General features: G+C 45.1%; 1 protein-coding gene across 8 annotated transcripts in view; it reads right to left on the bottom strand.

The window, feature by feature from the left end:
- The window catches only part of GLI2 (GLI family zinc finger 2), a 194,597-nt gene that overhangs the window by 12,318 nt on the left and 156,704 nt on the right, over positions 1–25,575 (bottom strand). For 7 of the 8 annotated variants that reach the window (XM_065840950.2, XM_065840947.2, XM_065840946.2 and 4 more), the window contains 6 exons: positions 16,942–17,143; positions 14,448–14,661; positions 12,714–12,827; positions 9,062–9,193; positions 5,310–5,459; positions 1,824–1,988 (listed from right to left, as the gene is read on the bottom strand). In XM_065840950.2, coding sequence (XP_065697022.1) covers positions 1,824–1,988; positions 5,310–5,459; positions 9,062–9,193; positions 12,714–12,827; positions 14,448–14,661; positions 16,942–17,143 — 977 coding nt within the window. The remainder of the gene's footprint in view (positions 1–1,823; positions 1,989–5,309; positions 5,460–9,061; positions 9,194–12,713; positions 12,828–14,447; positions 14,662–16,941; positions 17,144–25,575) is intronic. The other variant, XM_065840949.2, reaches the window with a different exon arrangement.

A 25,575-nucleotide genomic window follows, 5' to 3' on the forward strand; every position in this document is an offset into this window, starting at 1 on the left:
CAGCAGCCTCACCTTCTTGCACAATGGGAACCCAAAGGAGTAGCCTTTCAAGTGTGTCCAAGCTCTGCTCAGACGATTTGAGGAGTCATCACAGATCCAGTGATGACGGATCTGGATCACTTGGGAAAATGAGCCCATCAAATAAATGACGTTTAATAATATAGCCAAAGCTAAAATTCCACATGTAGGAACATGGGACACCAGCTGGCCCAACAGCAGGGAAACTCTGGCCTGCCTAGGAAGGATCCTGGAAAAGCTCTAGGGATCCAAGCTCAGGCAATGAATGGGCAAAAAGTAGCTCACATACTGCTTCAGTGTACACAAACTGGGCAGAGTGAGTCTGTATCCAGCACTGAAAGTTGTACCAGCAGCCTTGATCCAGCCACATCAGAATCCTTCAGGGTAGAAGAAAGACACAGAATTGTTTTAAGGACAGGAAAAATGCTGCAGTAATGTGCATCTTCAGTGGCTTGACTGGCTTATTTAGCTTACGAGAAAAAAGGTGGAGAGTGACAACAATGTAGTTTTATGAGGTGGAAATAGCAACAATGAAAGGTAAATAAGATCCAGCACTGGAGGAAGGCAGAGAAAGCATCCAGGGCTGGAAAACAAGAAATTTCTAATACCTGAAATGTGAGATTAAACCATGACTGCCTGCCTTTCAGACGAAGAAGCTTTAAGAAGAGAGCAAATGATGTTTTAGTCAAAGACCAGTTACTGGGAATGCAGGTTGCTGAGCAGATGAGAGTTTGCATGTATTGTTGGTCCCTCCTAGCCTCAGGGTTGGTGTAGCCTTAAACCACCCCCAAACTACTCAGTGCCAGTGCAGATATAGATTAATTTTAACCTATGTCCTCCTGGAGAAGTGTCTTGCTGGTGAAGGACAATCCTGACATTTGGATTTACACCCAAACCAATTCAAATAATACTGGGACCCAGGTCATTCATTGGGTCCATCTCAGCATCACACAGCACAGAAGGGCATCCTAGACTTTGCGTCCTGAGTTTTATTCCAACAGAATCTCTGAAACCTACAGAGTTTTGGTTATCACTAACTGATATTATGTCAGAGATAGAAATACTCCCAACAAGCCCTTTGTAGACATAGCATCACTTTAAAAAGCTGTCATCCACAGCAATTGTGTTCCATTCTCAAAAGTATATATTTAACTGTTGCAAATTAGGCTACAAACTGAATTCTTCATGGCTGCAAACACTATTAGAACTTTGCAGTGTTGTTTTTTTTCCCTGTCAGCTAATTAGTGGTAATATAAATTTCAATCGTTGGCCGCGGTTGATTGCAACAGACCATCACATGCGTTACAATAAAGGCAATTTCCTCTGGTCCCCAACTACTAATAGTGGGTCTTAATTAGACAAGGTTAACAAAGCATTGCATTGTGCTCTATCATTGTACATCAAACGATGGAGGGAGTATTATTTCCAGAGAGTCAGGAACCAGGGTAGCTGCTCTACTACTGCAAGTCTGTTACACACTAATATTAAACACCACATGCACAACTGTACAATTCTATTTGTGCTATTAAAAATTATATATTTGGAAAATGTTTGCTTTAATTTCCAAAGCCGATTAAAAAGTTTGCATACTTTAACATCTGTTTATGATTTCAAACATGGCTTTCACAAATATAAAGCTAATCTGGTCTGGCTCTCCAGCAAAATAAATCCAATTAAAAAATAAGACAAACCTCTCATTACAGTAGGTTTCTTTTTACATGCATCCAGAGTGTAAAGTGTATGTTTATTGTCAGCAAAATTAAAAATAAAAGCCCTCCATTGAACTGCGGTGAGCCCAGGTTTACCTCATTGGAATGTGTCCTGTTCTGGTGCTTGGCTCTGTCCGAGGCATTGGAAAATGCTTTATTGCAGCCTTCATGTTCACAGACATAGGGTTTTTCTCCAGTGTGAGACCTCAGGTGTGTCTTTAAGTTCTCCAGGCGGGAATAGGCTTTGGAGCAACCCTCAAACTAAAATAAAAATGCAAGAGGAGTGATTAATTAACCAGAAAAATTTGATTTTCCCCCTGCCTAAACTCTTCTCATCTGTTTCTCATTCTTTCTTTCTTTTTTTTTTCTTCCCCTTAAAAGGGCTTGTGTTTTAGGGAACAACATCCACTTTGTTGGGAGAATTCGGTTCCTTAGGCAGGCTGAGAGTTTCAGCAGTGACTCATATTTAAGGTGCTGTTCCTCGTTGGGTACCCACCTGACATTTCAACAAGAGACTCTTTTTACCAGCAGGGCTGAACACCCTTCCACTCCTCCCAGGGCTCTCTTGGCCCCTCCTTCCATCCCTCTGCAGCTAACACGCTCAGAAACGGAGGCCCTCTTCTTCCCACCCAGAGAACTGATGGCTTCTTGACAGTTTGTCCAGCCTTGCAACTTCACTAGCATCAACACTGGAAAGACCAGACCGTTTCCCTAACACACAAGCAGTAATCTAGCAGGCTTTGAAGTTTCCCAAATTACAGCTTGGGTCTACTCTCAGAGGATGCTGTGGTCAGGCTGTCTGACATTAGCAGTTTAAAAAACAAGACTCTCAATCTTGAAGACAGATGGATTTTTGGATGACAAAACAGTCCAGGAACCTTCCTCCTGGAAGGAAACCAGCTGCCCACACAACGAGAGGGAGCAGCTCAGGAGACATGGTGAGGCTCTGGGTGATGTAAGTCCTGCCACCCTCCACTCTGGCTGGGCTGGAGGCTTCTCCCTGCACCTGCCCTGTTTGCAGAATGGGAGAATTTCACCTCAAACCAAGGAGGGCATCTTAAAAGCTCTTTGACGAAACAAGTGGGAACTTACAAACACTGGAAGAGGTTTTAAGAAATGCAAGGCTCCCTTCCAAATTCTAGCTAAATGTTGCACTTGCTGTTCTGCTGAGAGTGTTGAAAAATCTATGCTGCACTTCCTATGCAAACACTTTGAAACATACTTTAAATTTCCAGAAGCTGTCCCTCTTGATGCAATGCATGCAAGCCATAAAGTCGTGCATTTTAGTCAGATCACTCAAACATGTCTACAAGTTTGATCCAGATGTGACAAGACTTCACACTGCTATATTTGAGTTTTGGCCAGTGAAGAAACTGGCATGAGAGAAGGACAGGTCATGCCACAGCTCAGTGTCTGATTTCCCTGTTGGCAGTTGAGTTGTCCTACATATCCAGAGGTCTGGCCCTTTTGAGCAAAGGCCAAAAGCAGCTACATGCAATAGCAATGGTCCCTGTCTCCTTGTGCTTCACAGGCACGGGACTTGCACTGCTAAGGAGTGAGGCAGACATGCAGTCAATGAAATTCACGAAGCACGTAGGCACAGGTTTATCCCTTATAACTTTGTTTTGCTGGAAGAGAAGTAGGGTTACTGAAGCTTCCTTTTAAGGTCACAGATGCGGATGGTGGACATAATGCAAACTTGCTCTGCCCTGTTGAGATACCCAGATTTCTTCAAGGACAGTAGGAGCACCCTGCAAGAGCTGATTTCTTCCACAGCTGGTTGGGATGGGATTAATCCAGTTTCCCTTCCCCAGATGACTTTCATTAGTCCATTTGGCCCATAGAGGAAGATGCAACTTTGAGGTAGCACAGTATATCCCTTTCTTCTCCTGTCCTGTGCAAATAGTCCTTTAAAACTCAAGTCACAGTTATTGAAATACATAATTCCATTTGCTGGAAAACAAAGGGAACTCAGCACGAGGCAACTCATGTGTCCATTCTGGTTTTGCTGGATACTGACACAAAAATGCAGTCATTAAGAGGCCACATTTTCAAATAAGAACTTCTCAGCAAAGCAGCCTGTGCATGTTCAAAGCAGTTGTTCCCTCTCTTACGCATGGATTTGATTATGTCAGTGGGAGTTCTGGCTGTCATCTGTTGAAATAATCCTTGATCAAATCCAAGGCTGCGATTAGGTTCATCTGTAGCTTTATGTACACCACAAACTTCTCATCTGAAACAAATGGCGCTTTGAAAAATCCCTCAAAGGCTTGGACAAGAAATGCTCTGCCAAAGAAGGGCACTGTCTGCAGAGCTGCTGTGTATCCCAGGCAATTGGAAACCAGCAATACTCCAGTTCAGGGAGAGCTGCGGCAACATATCTCACACGGAGAGACTGCAGTTCTTCAGCGTGCAGAGGATGACTTGAGAGTTGAACTCATACAACCTTGCCATTGCTCCAGTGTGACACAACCGAGGCTTGAAAGAGAGGCTCGTGCAGCAGCGCATTTTTATTCTCCATTATAGCACTGAAAAGGATGCAATCCCTGCTTCTTTTTGTTTTCTGAGTACCTCTACCTGCAAGGGCAGGGCCTGCCCTTCCCTTGTTACTTTCTTTGTAGCACATTGGTGATCAGTATTCCTTGATACTTTTAAGGAAGATTGGTAAAGTGCTAGAACTGGGCAAAGTGCTTTAGAAGATTTAAACAAAGGACGTGGCCCGATGCCCCAGGGAGCTTACGCTCTAAATTAAATGATTTCAGGGCTAGAAGATTGATAAAGTAGCTGTACAGCAAGCAAATCATACATATCCTAATATTTGTGAGCAGGAGCTGAGGCAGAGCCAGGGAGGGAGCAGGTCTGGACTAATGGAGCAGAAGAGGAGGAATATATGGGAGGAGGGAACAGACGTCTGCCAAGCAGAAAGAAAGACTCATCCCCAACACTCTGGGGAGAGGAAAGGCATAATGCTGACAGCGGAGGAGGTATGAAAAACTGGCAGGAGGAGAAGTCAGGGAGCAGAAGGTATCAAAAGACGGGTGGACCTTGGGAAGCAAAAGGGGCTGAAGCCTATGTGGAAATAGACGGCTTCCCAGGCTGGAAGGAGGCTTTTGTGCAGTTGGGTATGTGGGTGAGGGAAACTTGCAGCCCACAGCGGTGGTACTGGGTGATACCAACTTAGACACAACCAGGTTTAGGTGGTTTCCCACAGTACGGGGTTTCTGGATTTCCTTCTTGGATATAAACAACTAAAGGAGCTGTTTTTCCACCTCAAGTGACTTGTCCTGGGTCACCCTGCATCTCTGTGGTAGAGCTGAACTCAGTTTCCCCAAGCAAATACAATTTTGCCCAATAACACCTCAACCACCCTCCTTGACCACTTGCCCTGTCCACAGGGTGTAACCTACAAGTAGCTCTAACTTGGACACAGGGAGCTGGACTGGTCCTGAACTGGGTGCTGACAGGTACCCTGGGAGAGCCCTTCTTGAAACCATGACTGTGTCTGCACACGTTTGTGTGGCCACTGAATTCCCATGTCTCACTTGCCAAGCCGAGATGCACCGTGCAGCCCTGCCAGCTCACCGTGCACTTGTGTGGCTTCTCTCCGGTGTGCCTTCGCATGTGCACCACCAGCATGTATTGAGCCTTGAACGGCTTCTGTTCCCGTGTGCAGTCCTGCCAGCGGCAGACAAACTCCTTCTTCTCCCCGTGGATGTGATCGTTGTTGATGTGCTGGTAGGAGAGAAGGGAGAATTGGGTCACTCCTGGAAGAGCTGATACCAGCAAAGCATGCACGGTGCTCTGAAAGCCATCTGTTCCCTCCCCAGTGCTTGTGGCCAGGCGTTGCACCTGGGTCCCAGGTGCGCAGATAACACCAGGAACATGCAGGGACACAGGAGCCAGTGCTGTGGTCTGGTGTGTCCTGCAGGAGAAGGCGCGCAGCACCCAGCGCACTGGGTCCAAACGGTTAGAAATGGGACATTTGCCCTATGTGCTGCAAAAGCAATGGGGACCCACGGTGCCCGGGAGAGAGGAGCCCTCTCAATGTCTCCCAGGCTGCCTGATGCCACTGTTGGGGAGGATGAGAGAGTCATTTTTATCCCTGCTGAACCCTCCTGTGCTACATTTTCACAGCTGGGACCCTTTCCTGGGGCACTGCTGGAGGACGGGGAGAGAACACAAGCCTGCCTGCACTCCAGCCGGCCAAGATATCCGACTGCCGTCCAGGGCTGGCGGCTGTGGGAGGTGACAGCATCTGCCAGCTATGCGCCAAGGAAGGCTCCTCAGCCTCAATTACTGCTAATTACTTAGGTCCCTGAAATCCTGCAGCAGGGTATTGAAAAGACAGATCAGAAAGGTGCCTTCTTCCACCATCGGAAGACAACGAGGGTTGCTTTTTCCCAGACTGGGGCAGATGAAGCCCTGCCAAAAATAAACAGAGCTGGAGACCAGCCTGTCGGCAGCACTGTTCCTGTGGTGGCCTTGTCTCTCTGAATGGGGTCTCACTGCCAAAAAGAATGCCTGTCCTTGCTCCTGTGTTTTCAGCAGACATTCACTGACAGGAAATCCTAAAATAAACCACTTTTGGTTTGGGTTTTTTGCGCTGAGATGTTTTTCCAGCCCCTGCCTTTGTGCTCCCGGCCAAGGCCAGACAGACATGGTGCAGCTCAGGATAAGACTTTCTAGGGGCAGTGGGACACCACAAGGACACAAAAAACATGTTAAAGCAGAGTTATCAGCCTTCACGGTCCCAGCTGAATCCAGTCCCGGCATTTTTTGTGCTGCGCCCAATCATGGGGACAGAGACCTGCTACTTGGTCCACCAAGTCTACCCAAGGGCAAGAGGAGGTGCATGGAGCTCAGCTGATGCCTCAGGCACCACAGTTAAAAACTGAGAGCCAAAACTGCATGCCAGGAGGGTCTGGGAAGGCTGGCTTTGGGAGACGTTTTGGATGGGTTTGAAGCTCAGCCGCCTGCAATTCTGGTTTTATAATACGGCATTGGTGGGAGATTTTAGCTTCAGATGGTTGAAATCTGGTGAACCCCCCAGGAGACCCATAGACGCGCTAAACCACATACAGACCAGATTGGAAAGATATGTTTCCTGGTTTTGTTTTGCACGGGAGTCTGACTTGCAACCAAGATTATGCATGGCAGTCCTAGGAGCAGGAGAGTGCACAGGCCCACCTGTTCAGTCCTGCTTGGGCCAGAGGAAGACATTTTTGGGATGAGACTGTAGCCCCTCTTCAAGCTTATTAACTCCTTGTCTGGACAACATCTGCTGCCCATCACACAGTTGAGGAGCAGTTGCACAACTCACCACACTTCAGCTACAGCTCCACAGCCCCCATCAAACCCTCACCTGGCCTGAGGCTTTGCTTGGGCTTCTCTCAAATTGTGAGCATGACCTTCAAGACTGGGAGCAGCAGTGGTGCTTGCAAAAATAAGTCCTCACTCCATTGCTCCCCATTGACATCTGCTCCTCTCACAAGTACGTTGCCCACTATGTGTGGGGAACAGACCCTGCATACCCAGGTACTTTGCTCTGCACACAAACTAGAGTTTTTCCACACATGGTGGGATGCCACCTTCTCAGAAGTTGGCCCATAACATCTGTATTTCATTTAAATGTGTATTTTGGGCATCTCAAATCCACAACTCCATGTTGTTAGTAATCATAGTACAGAGTCCTCTGTTTTTGTAAGGTTCCAAATTTAGGAAAATCTTGCACATTCCATCAAATATTTTTCTTTGGGTTTTTTCTGGAAATAAATTGTGCTGAGCTGCCTGGCTCTGCCTTGCACTTTGCTTTGGGCAGAGTTGAAGAGTTTTTCTTACATCTGAGAGGGAAACACACAAATACTGCCAGACGAATGTGAGCCCAGCCCATCCAACAGCACTTCTGTGGTTTAACCCCAGAAAAGCAATGCCCCGTGGCATGCAACGTGCAACCCATTAAGCACCTTATCGCTTATTTGGCCGTGGAAACAATTTCAAAATCTGTCTGTACTCAAGGACTTGCTGCACTGAACCAGTGACTTCTGGCAGAGGCGAGCAGGTGCTAGTCTTGGATGGAAGAAGAGCACATACCCAAAATTATCATGTAGAGTGTGGTCCCTCTGGGCTAAGATAACGTTTGCATGCAGAGCCTGGGAAATGAAGACTGACGCCTACTTGGTGGCGTCTAAACATGACTAAAATGAAGATACACAAAAAGGGTGAGAGCAGACATGAGCCCTCAGGAGGAGGGTTACATGTAAGTTGCACATGGGTGGCCTCTGGCAGGCTTGGAACCCAGCTGAGGCAGGCAGCAAAAGGGTGGAGGGAAACGAGAAGACAGCAGGTCCTGTTGCAAAATTTGCTCAATGCAACATTTTGCTGCAAGCAGCAGGGTTGCTGGTGCTGGTGAATTCCCAGCAGCTCTTGGCTGGTTTCAAACAAATGGAGCTCACACCACAGACCCAAAATGAGGACTGGGAGGATGCTGGGCTGGGGGTAGGATGGGACTCAGGCACAGATCCTGTCTGATTTCACAGGCACTCACCCTGAGTTTGAGGCATTTCTTGACCCCAGAAGCCAAAGGAAACCAAATGGTGGATTTCCAGATGAAGCAAAGCACACAAAAAGACCTTGGACTTAATTACAACTGAAAATCTGATTAATGACTTGGTTTGAGGATCCTTCAGATAACAGTTTTGACACTGGTTTGGGGACATCACTGTGACTACAGAAACCCTGCTACAAAATTTAAAAAAAATCAATCCACATTTTATATTCTGGACCCTGAAGGAGACCTTGGAGCATGTCTCCAGACTCTGGAAGTGCTTTGTTAATGTGGGAGGGACGAGCTGAGACGCTCAACAGCCCCTAAGCGATATGGTCCCACAGCTCATGTCACAGCAGCATATAAGGCTTTCATGGCCTGGACAAGGACTGAGGACAGTACGGACAATCCCTGACCCATAGCTGGTGCAGGTGTGTGGGGAGACTCAGTGAATATGGCCAGAGAAGAGGGAAGGGCCCAGGTCCCTTCCTCATTTTCTGGGCAGGTCCTCTATGCAGAGCCTTCTGTCAGTGCACAAGGGAGACCGAAACTGCAGCCTCAGCAGCTAAGAAGAAAGCAACAGCAAATAATCTATGAGAGGCTTGTTGCAGCTAAACTCCTTGGGGAGCAGCGACCTGCTTTGGCAGTGTTTACACACTGTGTCTCTGATTTGCACCTTTAGTAGCTCCCAGAGTGAGCTCTGGCTGTACAGCAGCTAGTGATAAAAAATGAGGACAAGTGCACAGAAACTCAAATTTATCGCTGGGGTTTCCTCCCAACCATTACTCACATGGACGAGCTGCTCTTGAGTGTCATATTCCTTTGTGCACCCTTCCCAGTGACAGTTCGTCTCATAAATAACCTCAGGCTCCTGTTTACATTCATCCTTATCTAGATCTTCTTTCAGGTCTGTCAGATGCTCCTGCAACACACAACGGTGCATTGTATAAGGTGAACTTCTTTCGTCTGAATTCCTCCATCATTCATAGATTACAAGGCAGGCATCAACTGATCACAAAACTCTGCTCATTGTGGCAACATAACATCCTTGATTACTGTGAAATAATGAGTTATAGAGTTTTGGTAGAAATAGATCAGAGTTAATGACAAGATACGAAACACCCTGAAGCCACGGTTGCAGCGGTACCTGGCTCCAGCCAGGTTGTGAGCAGTCCGAGGAAAGGCTGGAGAAAGGAAAATGCTGGCTTTTGACGTTTGGTTTCATCCTTTGTTGGAGTAAAACTTCTGATCTGGAGGGGAGTGGGGAAAAATGAGCATGAAGAGACCACAGAGCAGTCAGAGTCTAGTGGTTACCATACTCTACTGACACAGACTGGGGAGTATGGTTCCTGTCTTCTGCATCTTTCCATAGATGTGAAAATTATGCCTAACGCCTACCCAAAGATTTATGTCTGCTAGGTGCTCCACAGGGACAAAGTGGTGAGCCCCCAAAGCACCCCTCTGAGATCAGCAAATTTGTGAAGCTTGAGCAAAACCCTGTGATGAGTGGGTTGCAGAGCAGAGTTCCAGCAGCTCTGGACTCATTTATGAGTTAGTTTAATGCTGAGCACACTGTGAGCTTTCTCCTTAACTTCTCTGTCTAGCCAGCTCCTCAGTGCTAAATGAAGCACAGAAGATTTTTTAATGTCTGCTATGAGGATTAAAGCATTGACACCTACACAATAGTGTAACATACAACACAATTAGTATGAACCAGAGGTAAGGACAACTTTTCGCTCTGTGTGCGTCAGACACTTACACTACAGACAAGGAAATCAGCAGCCAATACTGGCTTGGGAATTTGACAATTCAAAACCCTGCAGGTTTTGACCCCCTAGGGCCTCTTCGAACTGAAATGATTCAATGATTCTAATATTCTATGATTCCCTTTCCTCCCAAATACTACCACTGCCCAGCACAGAGCATCCTGCCTCCAGGGCAGCTTTAGACAGAAGTGTCTGGGGTGACTGACCACATCAGACACTCTTCCTCATGATCTGGTGCTCTAGTTGGCCTCATAAGTGTGTAGACACAGCCAGACTCATCTCAAACTGCCTCTGACCTGCCCAGTTGGACCTATCTGTCTGCCATCTCCTTCCTCGACAACACCTTCCCAATGCCTGCTGAGGGGCTGCAGTGACTTAATGCATTACATGGCTTCGAAAGTGAGATGTACTGTACAAAAATGCAACAATTTTCATTAACTAGCTCATGACATATGTGCTAATGGTGACTGTACAATTCAAAAGTTTAGATATGGAGACAAACAGATTTGTTTTAATTAGCTCTTTAAAAAAAATATTGTCAGGTGGCTCTTTGGATGAGAAACTAATAATTTACAGAAAGACTTCTGGAGATTCAAACTATATCAAAACCCAGAACAATAGTCTGAGAAAGTTCAAACAGCTTCTTTTTCCTGCAATTCCTATTTGGTTGAGCTGGGAACATTATTTTTGTTGAAACATTTCTCTCCATGCAAAGTGTGGTCTCTGCAAAAGTGAAATTTTCTACTAAAAATTTTATTTTGCCAAAATGTTTATACTTTTTGCTGGAAAAATGTAATTGAAACTATTTTAATTTGTTTAAGCAGATTGACTTGTTTCACTTCTGGCTAATTCAACACTAATCTGAATCTGTACTGGAGCTATTATAGTATCATAAGAGCAAAGTAACTTAGGTCTCTCATGCCTGGGGCTCCACTGTGTCCCACAAATCTTGCTTGGATTGTGTTTTTTATAGCACAAGTGATCATGGGAGATACTGTCTGGCCAAGGATTTTAAACACCCAAACCACAACTCACATGAGGCGTTTCCAGTACATCATTTCCAAAACAAAACACACACATACATGCTTTTTTTGCGGGGGCATGAGCTTCATACTCTGTAAAAAATGTATCAGTCAATAAGTAACTGACTGTAACTCAACATTTCAGCACAGTCTCATGCAGAACAGTAATTCCCAAACTTAACAAGTTGCTGCTGCTTAGACCAACTGGTGAGGAGACACCTACTATGTTCAGTCATTTAACCTGTTCTTCTTGCCAATAATGGGCTGTCTCTTACAAGGTACTTTCCAGTAATATCCCAGTCAATACCGAAATCCTGCAAGGCGTGAAGCCTACATTTCCATTGGAGTATTACTTCACAGATCTTCTCATTAGGAACTATTAGATGACCAGCGTGCATTTTTCTTCCCTTAATTTCACCCTGGTATTCTAACCAAACCTTCTTGCACCATTCTGAACTACTGCCCCACTTCTTTCAGTGCTTATTTCACATGAGATCCAATGGATGAAATGCTGGGGCAGGGCTGCAGGGGGGAGCCAGGCTGATGCTACCCAAGCCCTCTCTGCAGTTGTGCGCACACCTCTCCATGTCGGAGCAGAGAAAAGGAAGGATGACAGCCACCGAGAAAGGAGCTCTCCATCACACAACTCCTCTGCTACAGATGCTTGGAGAAAGCAGGTGATAGCTCTCAAATCTTTTTTTCATTTGCTGCAAGAAATCAACACGTGGCCCTATTAGCCTGGGTGGCAGCCAGATTGGTTTTTCAGGGCATGTACTTTTGCAGCAGCGTGTAGATGTAGTTCTAAACTCAAAGCTCCAGAGAGGTGCCTCTTTGCCCTAATCGTGCTGACTACAGCATGTTTATCTTTCCCTGATATGCTATCTTCATCAATTTTACCAGCCCCCTGATGACTGCACACGTTGCTGTCCCCATGCATCATGCTGAGACCTGCTCCTGAACCAGGGCAGAAGGAGAAATTTGTCATCAACTCTTCCATTCGCTTGACAATAACACGGCCTAATATTTCATGAAAATGAAGTGCCCACAGCACTCTTGATAGTTTACAGTTGTGATAAAGGATGGTCAGATGGATACTGTCAGCCATTAAACAGTTTGCAATCACAGAGCTCTGCAAAGAAAGCAAAGGCCTTCGGGCCGTTCTTGGTGTCAAATGTTGTGTTACCAGTGTAAAGGATGTTTCTAGGAGCAATTCCTTTTTCTATCAAGAAGTCATCCTTTTTTGCAAGCTTTCTACCTACATGTAAGATTCCCTCAAAATCTATGTTTGCTCTGAGACACTATACTACTTGCTTTGCAGCACAGAAAGCTCAGACATCATTTTAAAATTATCACATTTGAAACATTCCCTTCCTCCCTTCTTCTTTTTTTTTTTTTTTCTTTTCTCTGTTTTCTATCCAAATACAACAACAGCAAGCTGAATCCCAAGCACCCATCGAATGCTTCACTCACCCACTGCAGTTTTGCCCTGTACTTTTGTACCTTGCTGGGCTTCATGCCCTAAGAAACACCCGCCTGCCTGGCAGACTTTGATGCCTTGCTGCAGAAAGGTGCCAAGAGTAACATTCTCAAAGACAGCGAGACCCAGCAGCTCACTACCTCAGCCCCACGACATGTCTCCCACCAGGAAGGTTACCTGTGTGGTTGGGGAGGCTGGGGGCAAGCCCTCGACTTCAGTCTTGACTTTGCTGCGCTTGTTAATGACTGGATTGACTGTGCTGCTGACGGCCGACTCGCTGCTCTGCTTGCTCTAGGAAAGAAAACCAGGCAATAGATGGCACTGGGGTTTGGGATGAGACACAGACTGTAGCCCACCTCCTCATTACAAATTAACTTAAAAATCAGTCAAAGCTGAACTTCAGGAGTGGCCAGGGACAACAGGGTATTGGCCTACTGGTCTGGGTTTCACATGAAAATGATTAGCCCATGTGGGTTTGTGCAAGGCAGAGAGATGGAAGAGAAGGAGGAGACAAGGGCATCAACAGCTTCTGCAGGCTTGGCCTCACAGCTGCTGCTCCATTTCAGAGCAATCCGGTCCCTGTCAAAGCCATCAAAACCTTATGCAACCAACGCCCAAGCCACGATTTTATTTCTCAATGCGATGAAATGATTTGTTGAGAAAATGAATTCCTGGGAGGAGCGGGGTGCTCTGATTACGTGCAAGGGCTCTGGCATGCTGGGTTCGTGAAAGGCTATGTGTATATTTTGCTAAGCTCTTAAAAAATGAGAACAGCTTCAGGAGAAAAAAACATCCCATTGTATGTGCATAAAATTGGAACATTAACATTTTAAAACACACTCTTGCTAATTGCTCAAGATCGGCCTGCAAGTTATTAAACAGGGGCATAACTCCTGCTAGTCACATTATTTTGGTAGCCAGTTTGTAAGAAGAAAACAAAACTAATCAATCAAATAACCTTCAATAACAAACAGAATATGCAGCACAGCAGCCATGAGAAACCCTAAAACAATAAACCAGTCTGAAAAGTTCAGTATGATACAACTAAAACAACAATTTGAAATGGATGTGAAATGAGGTGAAATAAGTCTTCAGGGAGAAAAGTAACTGCATTTTAAACTTCCAAAGCATGAAAATGGGAAGCAAAAATGATTAAAAATGTGCTAGACATATTCACTAACTCTGTGCCTGTGGAGGGTTTGTACACACATACATGTGTCTGTGTGAACTCACAGGTATTTGCGAGGATGTATTTCAGGTGTGGGATTTCATACACCTCATGGCATTCCTAGTTTTCAAAATCTGACCCATGCTTTTGCAAATTTAACAGTAAAAATCAACAGCAGGGATAGCCCAAGAAAGCAAGCTACTGGAAAAGAAGGAGTAATAAGTAAAATGGCTGGAGGTCTTAGGCAACATGCACTTATTTGGTAAAGAGGAAAGGAATAAGGTGTTTTAAGACCATCAGCATGGTTCATGTCGGTAAAAAAAGGAAGGAAGGATTGGTAAAGGAACTGATGAAGCTTGGTTCACAGTGCTCAGGTGCTTATCTGGCAAAACACTGCAGCATATGCTGAATTCCCTCGATTTCTATAGCACGTAACACATGTCCAAGGAGATTTGTTGCCTGAGATGACCCCACATATCATCTTCAATGCTTTGATGGATCAAGGCCTTTGGTTCCTGCATGGGTGTGTGTCAAGGAAGAGAGGTAGGTGCCAAATTTGGCTGTGACTAATTCAGAAATGCTTTGCCAGGAGGAAGAAAAAACAACATAAAGGGAGTATGTGAGGAAAAGAAGAGTGGGTAAAACTCCCACAGCCATCGTAAGGGCAGCATTCATCCCACGGAGAATGTGCCTCCATTTCCCCATGTGCCATGTATGGAGAGAGCCAGGATGGCCATCCCTACCTGGCTGGAGTCAGAGATGCAGTTGCTGTTGTTGCTGATCTGTGCTGGTGATGGGTTGACAGAGATGACCGCCATGTGCTGACGTGGAGGAAAAGTCGGGGATGGCTGGATCAGGGGAGGAGTGTGTCCAAAGGCTGAGCTCAGGCCTCTCTGTTGGGTCAGGATCTGCTGGTATGTCACGGGGTTAATGGGGTGAGGGAAGCTGAATGCTGGACTGCAGCAAAAGAAGGAGGAAAAATGAGGAGGAGTTATTTTAAACAATATTTATCACATTTGTCAGAGACCGATTCAAGTTTGGCTTCCTGGATGCTCCAGGGGACAGGCTGCGATGTCCCAACTAGATGCCTTCAATGCCATGATAATCCTGACAGCTTGTTTTACTTCAAAGACAGAATTTGTCTTGTGTATGCCCCAGCAAACTTATGAATCATTTTGACCCATGTATCAGACTGATTGTAATTTCTTTGTTTCCTATGCTTAAAGCAGCCAAAGCCCTTGGTAGGGAGTGCAGAAGAGGATGGGACTGGAACACATCTGGTTTTGCAGCCCCTGAGGCTCCTGTGTTCTCCCAGGCAGACCTGTTCTGCAGACTCGCAACCTTGGGGTTATGCTAACCTGGATTTAAAAAAACAGCATCATCTTGCTCACCTGGCACAGATCACAGCAGGGATGAATAACTATCCATTTAACATAGTCCAAAACCATGCAATTTACTCTGCATTCAGGTGAGGGGAGTGCTGGCTCAGGGGACTGCTGAAGTGTGTCACCCTTCATATGTAGGTCACTGGTCCAGCTCTGATCTAGGTTGGCAGTGACCAGAAACTGCACCAGCTCCTGGCTGCTTGTGCCCTCACTGGGGGCAACAGGCCCAAGCCAGGATTCAGCAGCTGACAGCATTAAAAAGGAAACTTTGCTTTTGACAAGAAGGGGTGAATCTCCTTGGCAGAGGTGGAGAAGCATAGGAGATGCTCTGCTCCCTGTACTGTAGGCAAGTGGTGCACAAATCATGGACTCTCAGCCTAAAAATCAATTATTTGCCACCTTTAAGAGGTGGCCACCCTGAACCTTTACCCTCATGGTATTTTCTCTCACATCACTAAAACTGCCCATGGTGTGAATGCTCAGAGAACCGGGCCATAATTAGCAGCATGCTTCGTTTCATATTTTGCTTTTAGAGAAAATATTTATTGCTGGTGACCATATAATTAATATTTCTGTTCCAAACCAGTTAATAACAACTTGTTCAAAAGAATAAAACGCAAAAATCACTACAGTGTAAAAGAGCTCTGGCAGTTAAATACACACTGCAGCAAATGAGGTGTGATGGCAGGCTGCTGCACAGCTTTCTTATCTTACAGCAAAGTCCAAAAACGAATTTCTGAAGGGCTACTTGGATCTGGGTCTGAGCGGGTGAGAAAGGATTTCATTCCTGCCACTAAGACATTGTTAAAATAATAACAAAAAAGTATTTTCACCTCAAATTGCTGACAGATATCCTGTTATATATGTAACCCATTTTACAATTCCTGGCATTCAAGATACACCTTTAAAACACTGAGAAAAGTTTTAAATTCTGTATTATTACTTGATTATTCCCTTGGCGGCCAACAACTGACCATTGGGTCAGATTCTGCACTCTACGGACTTGCTGAATATACCAGATGCTACCCTGAAAAGCTTAAAATCTGAGTATGAGATGCTATATGTGTGCCCAGCTGAAGACAATAGGTGACAAGACTGGAAACATGATTATCAGACAAGAAGTTGCTATTTGTTTAAGTTATTATTATATTTGATTCTACAGTCAATTTCTAAATGGTGCTGCCAGATAAAGTAACTGATAAAATTAATGTTACATAGCAATGTCTCTGTTTTCCCCTACAAACTTCAGGAGTGCAAACCCTTGCTTTGCAACATCAGTGTTAATTAGAACTAACATTTTTAACAGTTAAGTAATAAAAAGAATAATAACATTGTGAAACTTGGGTGAAGCAATCACAGCAGGAATTGACAACAGCGAGCTACTTAATGTAAGTGCTTTTTAATTAAGGTTTGAGCAAAACTTTACTCAAGGGCTTAGATTTGTTTTAAATATGTTTTTAGAATTAGGCTCTTAAATCCAGCCAGGCAACATTTTTTTAAAGGATGTAGACTAATAATTTGTAGAATACTTTGGGGCAATCTCTTAAATCAGAGGGTTTCTTAATCAGTCCAACTGCTTACAATGAGCATTTTTTAGACTAATTTATTCTCTGTTTCTGCTTGCACAGAGGCATGATCATACTGTAATTACTGGAAATCTGGTAACCAATAATCCCTACCCAGTACCCTTACACATGCAAAACCAGATGGGGGCTTTGATTTAATACACTGCGCAGCCCCAATACACAAAAGCAGAGGTTGTGAGAAAGGAAAGGTCTCCCTTGCTGGAGGGTCACCCCTCCTTTTGGGGGGATGGCTACACAGCTGAGCAGAGCCTGTCGCAGAGCTTTACCTGATTGTCCCTGCAGATAAATGCCCGTAGGAGCCACTCGCTGCTGAACTGCTTCTGGAGTTGTTGATATATGCCACAAGAGAGTTGGGGGAGGTCCTGATCATCGTCTGGAGATCAATGCTGGCATCCGACAGTGGGGAGATAGACAGGGCTCGTTTTCGGCTTAATCTTGGAGTCACCCGTGGGCTTGAGAACCGGGACACTGTAGGAAAGAGAGACTTTGTCAGACAAAACCAGTGGGCTGCTCCCTGCCTGCAGGGGAGCAGGGGGTGTTGAGACCAGCTGCGCTTGTGACCGCTGTGGATGTTCAGGAGCCGGGAACAGCACAGGGACCAGCTGCACTTTGATGGAAGGTTTCTTCTCTGCTGGGCACTGAGTGACGAGGGTCAGGCAGCACTACAAACACCTGCTTGCTTTGCCCTCCTCAAGGCAGAAACCTATTCATGGCCCCTTTTCATCAGCACTAAATTAACTTAAAATTTAAAGGGAAAAGGCCAAGCGAGGTTTCTGTGATCCCAGCCATTGCTGCTGACTCGGTGACAGGAGCTGCAGGCCAGAGGAACCGCTCGTTGAAGCTGGGGCCACCCTTGGAAATGGTGCAGGCGCTTGTGCATGCAGAGAGTGCAGAAACCAAGGGAGCGCGAGCACAATGCTGACCATCCAATTAACGAAGGAGGCGAGACTCCAGGAGCCCCAAAAGTAAATTAAGAGTTTTAAGAAAATGAATTTGGCAGCTCAGGCACAAAGTTCAAGCTCTCTCCCTCTGAGGGGACCTGCCAGTGCCTGGACCCTATTAGCAACTGTCAATCATTCGGGCATGAAGTCATTTCCAACCCTGCCAGTCCTGTTTGTGGATCTGCAATACATGGCAAGTTACTAATATACAAATTTGGCCTTCCCCAGTGTTTCGGCACTGCTGACTGGAATGACTGACTTCATCCAGAGGAAACTCTGCCCAGGCCTGACCCACCTGCAGATCTCCTGCATGGCACGGACGGGAGCTGGGGATGGGATATATCACAACATTCCCTGATACCAGGGTACCAGATCCAAAGCCTGTCCAAGCCCTAGCCCTGCCTGGAATGAATCATCCTTTCAAAGCAATGAGAGCAGCCTTTACATTGCCTATTAAAAAAACCCCAAAAAACAAAAAAACAAAAACAAAACAAAAAACCAAACAAAAAAACCAAACAAAAAACAAAGAAGATTTCTAACGGGAAAATGTGCTACTTGGCCACGGGGTCTGGCTGGTAGTCTCATTATCTGCCCTGGGGGTGCAGGAGGGCTCAGCTTCTCCAACTTCTTCCCTTGATGAGTGCAGCACTGTACTACTATCCCCAGAAAGCTTGCTGTGGGCATATCCTATTAAACACTGTGAATAAAACAATAACTTGCCCAGACAGGCAATACATACTATTTTCCTCTCATTGGTGTAGGGACCGATTTTGGTTGTATATCACCAAATACAAGCCCGGTACTTTGAAAGAGCATAAACTTCCCCTCCTGATGACAGTGGTGGTATGTGAGAAGGTGAATGGGATGTACGAGGAGGTAAAATATATCCTGCCAGCATGACCAAATCATTCCTTGATTTGTGTTGGCTTGCAGAAGTCTGTGTCAACATTTCCCTGAGACCAGCAGCTGGGTTGCAGTCTCCCAGTTCTCACACGACTCACCTGTGTACCCAAGTGGCTCTGTCATTACCATGCCTGGGTGCTGTGTAATGGATGGGTTTTAGTACCACCATCCCCTTATTACCCATAACGTCCCTCATTGCACAAGGTAAATGACTTGCTCAAGATCCCACTGGAAGTCTAGGGTAAGTTGGTCCTTCAAGTAACTGTTACTCTTGTGACTTTTGTCCTATACCCAAGAAGTCTTGAGAGTTGTTAGATGCAACACTGACATTATTGGGAATTTCTTCTAGAAATCAGGTTGTTGCACATCTGCTAAACATGTTCTTCTTACTATATTTTGTATAATCACATTTTGAAGCCCCATGGGGCATGGAGAAGCTTGAAAATACGACTTAAGGATCAGGTAGTGAAGAGAAAGAACACACAGGTCTGCCCCCTGCCAGAGCCCTGAACTGAGCAACATGAGAGTTTGTGCGGGTTTAGACCATAATGGTCAAAACTGTACTCTTCTCCTTCTTTTTTTCTTCTGATCTTGATTCAATGGGCCATGACTTGGGAAGACCTGGGTGCTGTTCCCAGTACTCTCTAGGCATATCTCCTTAAGCAAGTTGCTGCTTCTTTCTGTGTCCCTATTTCCCAGTGTTATCTATTTAGAAGAGCACCTTTAGATAGGGTTTGTGTTTCATTCTGTATATAGTGCACCTAGTGCAACGGGGCTTCATCTCAGCTGAGTTGTCAGTGTTTCTGTCCTACAAATAATATGCATCCTTCCAGATATAGATATTGTTTCTACATTTGCATTCCCACAGTCTCCTCCTTCTCTAACAGAAGGAAGCAGGCCAGATTTGACAGTCATATTTATCTGTTACTCCCACACCTCAAGGGAGATCTGTTTATTAATGTGCCACTTCCCTTGATAAATTGCTAAATAAAAAGAAAAGCCTTGTACTCATTTCTTGCTGTTCCTTCCCATGATTTATGTTCACAGTGCTGGTTGAGCCATTGGTTGCCATTAATTTGCAGAGGGAAGAAGTTCTGATGTCCAACAGAAACCTGGGTTTTTGCAGTGCACCCAACATGGGCTCCCCTCCCTGCTGCACACAGGTCTGTCATTTTTTCCCTGCGTAAAATTCTGCTGGAAGCTGTCAGATTTGCAAGCTGACCTGGGACTTCTCCAGCCCCAAACCAGTAATATGCACTGTGTTACTGTCTGCTCTAATTTAGAACTTGCGAGTACCTTGAGCAATATGATATGTTTGATAGCAGATGCAATAGGTTGGGCTGATGCTTTATACAAAGGACTTTAAAGCCTTGTGGGTTTCCAGGAAAAGCTGTGACCTAAAATCCTGCTATGAATGAAAAGTTCCCCTCAGTAAGAGCCTGACCAAGGCTCCTGGCAAGGGAAGCATCTGGGAAAAGTCTGGGAAAAGGAGTTTAACCACATGAAGAAGAACTCACTGGTGCATTTAGGAAGAGGGAATCTTTTCAAAATTATTGTTCAAAAGCAGATCAGTAGCACATGGATCATTCTTAATAACAAAATTGGCCTGACCTAATACCCTGCTCTGAGGACACTGAGCATGAATGTTAAATGATACCAGGCAGCAGCAAAGATAAGCATTAGTATGACTGTACACATAGGTAAGGTGTTCAATACGGGCTGACTGACAGCCACATGAGTACATAAGCAAAATCCTCTGTTGCCTGGGGTCCACTGGTATTTCAAAGCAAAACCATATACAACTTCTTCAGCAACGACTGTGCCCAGAGAAGTAAATGAAGGCGGGATCCATTTTTCAGATCCAGAGATGAAGAGCCTCAGGAGGATTTATCACTAGCACTCCCTCTCTCAGCTCCCCTTAAAAATTGCTGACTTATCAAAATGAACTGGGTTAATTTTAAGACTTTTTCTGATTTTGGCATATTTGTTAGGGGAATAGTCTCTAGACTGTCAGAGTACCCCCTTCAACACTCTTGAAAGAAAAAAAATCTGGTATTTTTATGTTGTTATTCTAAAAGATGTTCTGTTGAGAAACATCAGGTCATCATAGGTTAAAATGAAACTGAAAAGGTCACAAATTGAAATAAAAATATGAAATTATTTTAAAATTAATTCCATTCATCTGCCAGAGTTTCAATTTTTTCAAAATAATTTCTGTGCGCCTCTTACCTCAGACAGAGGCATTTTTTACCTTCAGTTTCATTCCCTTGAATACTTCTGACAGATGTGAAAAATCTTTCCCACCCAGATCCAGAAAGAAGTGATGGGCTAAAGCCCACAAGCAAAACAAGAAACAAGACAACTCCATGAGGTACTCTGAATCGTTGCAGTGTTCAGTAATACTTCCAGTCAAGTATATTTACTGCTGGTCCAAGATGGGTGTTCTTTGGTGGTGGCTCTTCCTGTATCGATTTGCTCTGCTACTTCTACCTCTCATCCTGAATAAACACCTTAAAGCAAGCAGATGCTTTGCATTGACTACCATGGACTTTGGAATATGAAATAAATATGAATTTAAAAGCTGACCTAGAGACAGCCTTGTTTGAGCTATCTCATCTTTACTTTCAAACTAATTCTTTCCCACATGGAAAACATGTTAACGTTTATGTGCTCATTTTTTTGACATACGAACACCTTGGCTTTTATTTATTGGGTGTATATTAAAAGAATCAGCTCTGAATGGAAGAAACTCAATTTTGGTTTTGCTTTTACAAAACCTAAGATATACCTGCTAGAATTCAAAACTCAGATTTCAAGCAACAACAAAAATATCCTTTAGCTCCAAGTAAGACACAGAAAATTTTAAGCCAGAAGACTCTTGCCGTCTCCCAAAACTCTCAGAGTTAGGAGGAGATTAAAACAGAGATGTGAAGTGGTGAAGGGAAGGGTGCAGTAAAGGCTGAGCCCAAAGCTGTGGGCATTAGCAGTAGTGGATGGCAGTCCACGAAGCTCAACAAAAAATTTACCATAGGTCTTTGCCCCTGCTGCCTCTTCTTACAGAAAGTCAATTCCAGATACATTTTATAGTGTCTTAACCGGGCACACTGGCCCTTCCGTACCATTTCATAGACAGACCCAGATACACTGGCTGTCAGAGACTCAGCTCTACACACTAGAGAGTAGAAATAACCCACATATTTTTAAAAACATTAAAAAACTGCTTGGAATAACTTTTCAATAGAAAAAGCTTGATTTGACAGCAGCATTATCTTTGCAGGGTAAATGGAAATGCCACACCTCCCAAGCGAAAGCCATTTCTCTTCTGGAGGGGTTTAAATTTCCCATTTCTAACTAGCAAGAATTCAAGTCTGAATTTTTAAGTGACATTCACCATGTCTGCCAAATGACCCAGCCCAGTCCTCCAGCCAGCCCAGAGCTGGGAGGAAAGTCCAAATTTCTTCGTAAAAAGGTTTAACTTTACTTGGCAATTTCCTACAGGGTCCATGAATTATCACATCCATGGGTTGCTCAGAAACTGGGGTTTTCTTCCCCAATTTAGATTTATCCACAACAGGCCAGCAATGAGCCACACGGTCAGCCCCTCGTTTTCACATGTGTGTCAGTTCGTGGTCTGGCTCCCGCAGCTGCTCCCAGCCCTGTTGTCCTGGATCAGGATCGGATCTCGCGGGGCTCATGTGGGAGGCGGGAGGTTCCTACTCCGACCACTCGCTGCGGCTGTGGTCCATCCGAGGGACGTTAGAATAGATGCTTTTACTGGAGGGAAATTTCAGACCTCTGTATTGCATTAGAAATAGTGGCAGCAAAGCCTGCCTGAAAGGAAACACCAGGTACTCATTGGGAGCTCCGCCAGGGCAAGGAAATCTCAGGCATCTCTTTACAGATAAGCATGTTGCTGCAATCTCAATTGCAGAGGGACATTGGGGGAATCTGCTTCAACACAGCTGAGCCCACGAGGCACATGGGCTGCAGATGGCTCACCCCGCTCCTCACTGAAACGTGGCCAGAGCCACCACTTACCCTGCATCCCCTGGCCAAGCCCTGAGATAAACCCAGCATTGTCAAAATGATCCCTCTTCCTGGCTGCTCACCAAAAAAACTCCACCCAAAGCATAAAGAAATATCCCCCCTCTCCACCCACCAGATTAAATGCAAGGGCAGCATAAAAACACAGGATGATCCCTTAATCAATAAGCAGCAGCAAAAAACTACAAACACTCTTCGCATAACAAGTTCCTTATTCACCTCTCCCCTTCTGCAGCAGCAACACACGTCTGTCTTAGACTGCAGCAGATGCTGGACATTTGTTCTGGCACCAGATGCTGTCCTGGGACCCTTCTTTCTTCCCTCCCTGGGGCCTGATCAACTTTACAGTTCAAGGAATAGTAATGCTTCCATCAAATCCTTGCTGAAAGACAAGGCTACATTCTTCTACTCCCAATCCACAAGGTAACTGTTTAGACGACCCAACTTGCATATGTAAATTGAATTCTTTAGAAACCAGAGTGCAGCAGGATTCCAGACAGAACATTTATGGGATGCTCTGGGACGTTTTCTCTCTTCTGCACATATTTTCCTGGGGAAGAAAACAGCATTGCTGGCTAGAAATGGGTGGGAAATTGTTTCCCATTCTCTGAACCTTTTTTTGAGATTTCAGCAAGTTTCCATTCTGTGCTGGGACAAAGAAAACAACAACAAAAAAAAAGATCTTTCAGTTTTTAAGGAAGCGCCCACAGGGCACGCCGTCCGCCCAGACTAGCCAACAGCTGGCCTGTTTGGGAAGTCATCTGTGATCCAGCACATCCAGCCTGCAAAACCCAAGCTGCTGGTCCCCCAAGTCACAGATGAGGCTGGGCTTTCTCTCTCCATTCATCCTGGTGAAGCGATCACTTTGGATAAACCTGGAGTAGAGTCCTGAGATCACCTCTCACAGACACATGCCTGCCAACTGCAGTAACCACTGGGCTGCACTGCCAGCCCTGCTTCTTGTCCCGATGGTTATTAAATCATTTACTTGGAGTAGGAAGGCTCCAACAACACTGACTGAAAGAGGCTAGTGAAGCTGAGTCACTGTTTGCCTTGGGGAAATAAAGTCCTACTTGGTGATTTGCCTGCATCCCAGGCAACTGCGCCAGCCACTAGCCGGTTGGTTCCCCTGGGCTGAACAAATCCTTTTCCCTGTTAAACTGCTGGTCATGATCAGGACATCCCTGACTGTCATGCAGCAGGCAGCAAGAAACAGGGCAGGGATCTCCCCTCTAGCTCCATAACTGGATGAAATGCCATGACAGCACTGCAGGGTCATCCCTGCTGTCAGTAATTGTAAAGTTGCATAAAGACATCTCTGCAGTCCTCGTGACCTGGGTGACCACCTCTGTGCAGTGCTGCTGGGATGTATGTAGAACTCCAGAGCTTTTTCCCCTATTCCTTGACTCAGTATGGACAACCCACGCACACTTTTGGCACTGTGCAAACAGAAGTGATGAGTTTAAAGATTATCTCTGCTTCTCACCCTGACCGTGAGAATCCTTATTCTGAAGATTTGGGTCCCGTTACCAGAGCTGCCATTGCTCTGCTCACTGATCGTTTAATTTCCTCCATTCTCCGTTAATTAAACAGCTTTACTTTGCACAGTACTTTCAGATCTTCTGATGTACAGGGCATCAAGTCAGTCTGGATACACTCTTCTTGAGGGCAAATGGCACCTCCTGAAGGGCTGAAGGTAATCACAGGAGCCCTTGTGCTTGTGGGAAAAAAAAAAGTGAGATGCTCAGAAAGCTGTAGCCATCTCCAGGTTCATCTGAGCTCCCCACTAGTCTTTACTGCCCCAGAGATGCTCTTGTGCAACCACTCTGTCACTTGGAACAATCCACCATGTGGCACTCACTTCCAGAATAGAAATGCAAAAGATTATTTTGATCTGGGGAAAAGATCCCATAAATTATTCTCAAAACACCAACAATGTTGTGACATTGGAAAGCAGTTAGCTTTGCTTTGAAATTGTAGGCTTTCCAGAAAATGGATTTAAGCCTGGATTCCAACTCCACTCTTGGATTTAGAGTCCCTGTTTGAATGAAAGAATGAAACAGGACAGTTAAGTGAAGGGTCTCCACTGGCACTGGCCTGAAGACCCCAGCAGTATGGTGCAGAAAACTTAAGCTGGGTCTACTGCAGTGGTTTAACCACTTGTAGCTGCACAGTGAAAACCCTGCTAAAGAGAGGCAGCTCTGGGGCAGTCTAGCTCAGTCATCATTGAAACACTCAGCAAACCTGACACATGGTTGGTACCAACAAGCTTCAGCCAGCACTGATGCTCTAGACCCTAGACACCTGATGGGATTAAAAAGCAGCGACAAACGTGAAAGCATTGATAAATTCTCCAAGAAATGCAATTACAGTGACAAGCAGAGCCCAGGTATGTGTCTACGGAAAAACTACAGCGTCTAGGGCTCCAATGGACCTGCAGATCTTTGGAGGTGACAAGACACTGAGTAGGTCAGTTTTAATATACACTTATCTGCTGCTTTTTTTTTTTTTGCAGGTGCTAGTGTTATCACAATGTGTGAATATGTTGTGTGTGGTTTGACAGGACCTACCCACATTTTCAGCAAACTAATTATTGTAAAGTTCTTATTTTCTGGTAGTCTCTGGGAAGAAAAGGGCTCTCTGAATCAAAGATGCTGTGAGGTGGTGACTCACTGGGGTTTTATGCATGCTACTGTTATTCTTGTCTCAGAAAAGCACCATAAGAGGATGCTTTATTACATTATCTCTTCAACTATTTACTTAGTCCCTGCTGATTTAAATTTTTGAAATAACTTTCTAAAAAGAGAGGGAGACTCTGTTTCCTCAGCCACTGCTTCAGTGCCATCCATTTTAGCATCCACCTTCACAACACACAGTTCTCTCTTCTCTCCAGCTGACGGATAAACTGGAACACAGAGACTGGCTGCTGCTCCTTTTCACATTTTTAAAAAGTAGCCTTCCAGTGTCTCATGTTGTATCCTCATGATGTTTGAAAGTTTTCATCTCCGTCAC

This window comes from Patagioenas fasciata, chromosome 7 (assembly GCF_037038585.1).
Source record: "Patagioenas fasciata isolate bPatFas1 chromosome 7, bPatFas1.hap1, whole genome shotgun sequence".
Lineage (NCBI taxonomy): Eukaryota > Metazoa > Chordata > Aves > Columbiformes > Columbidae > Patagioenas > Patagioenas fasciata.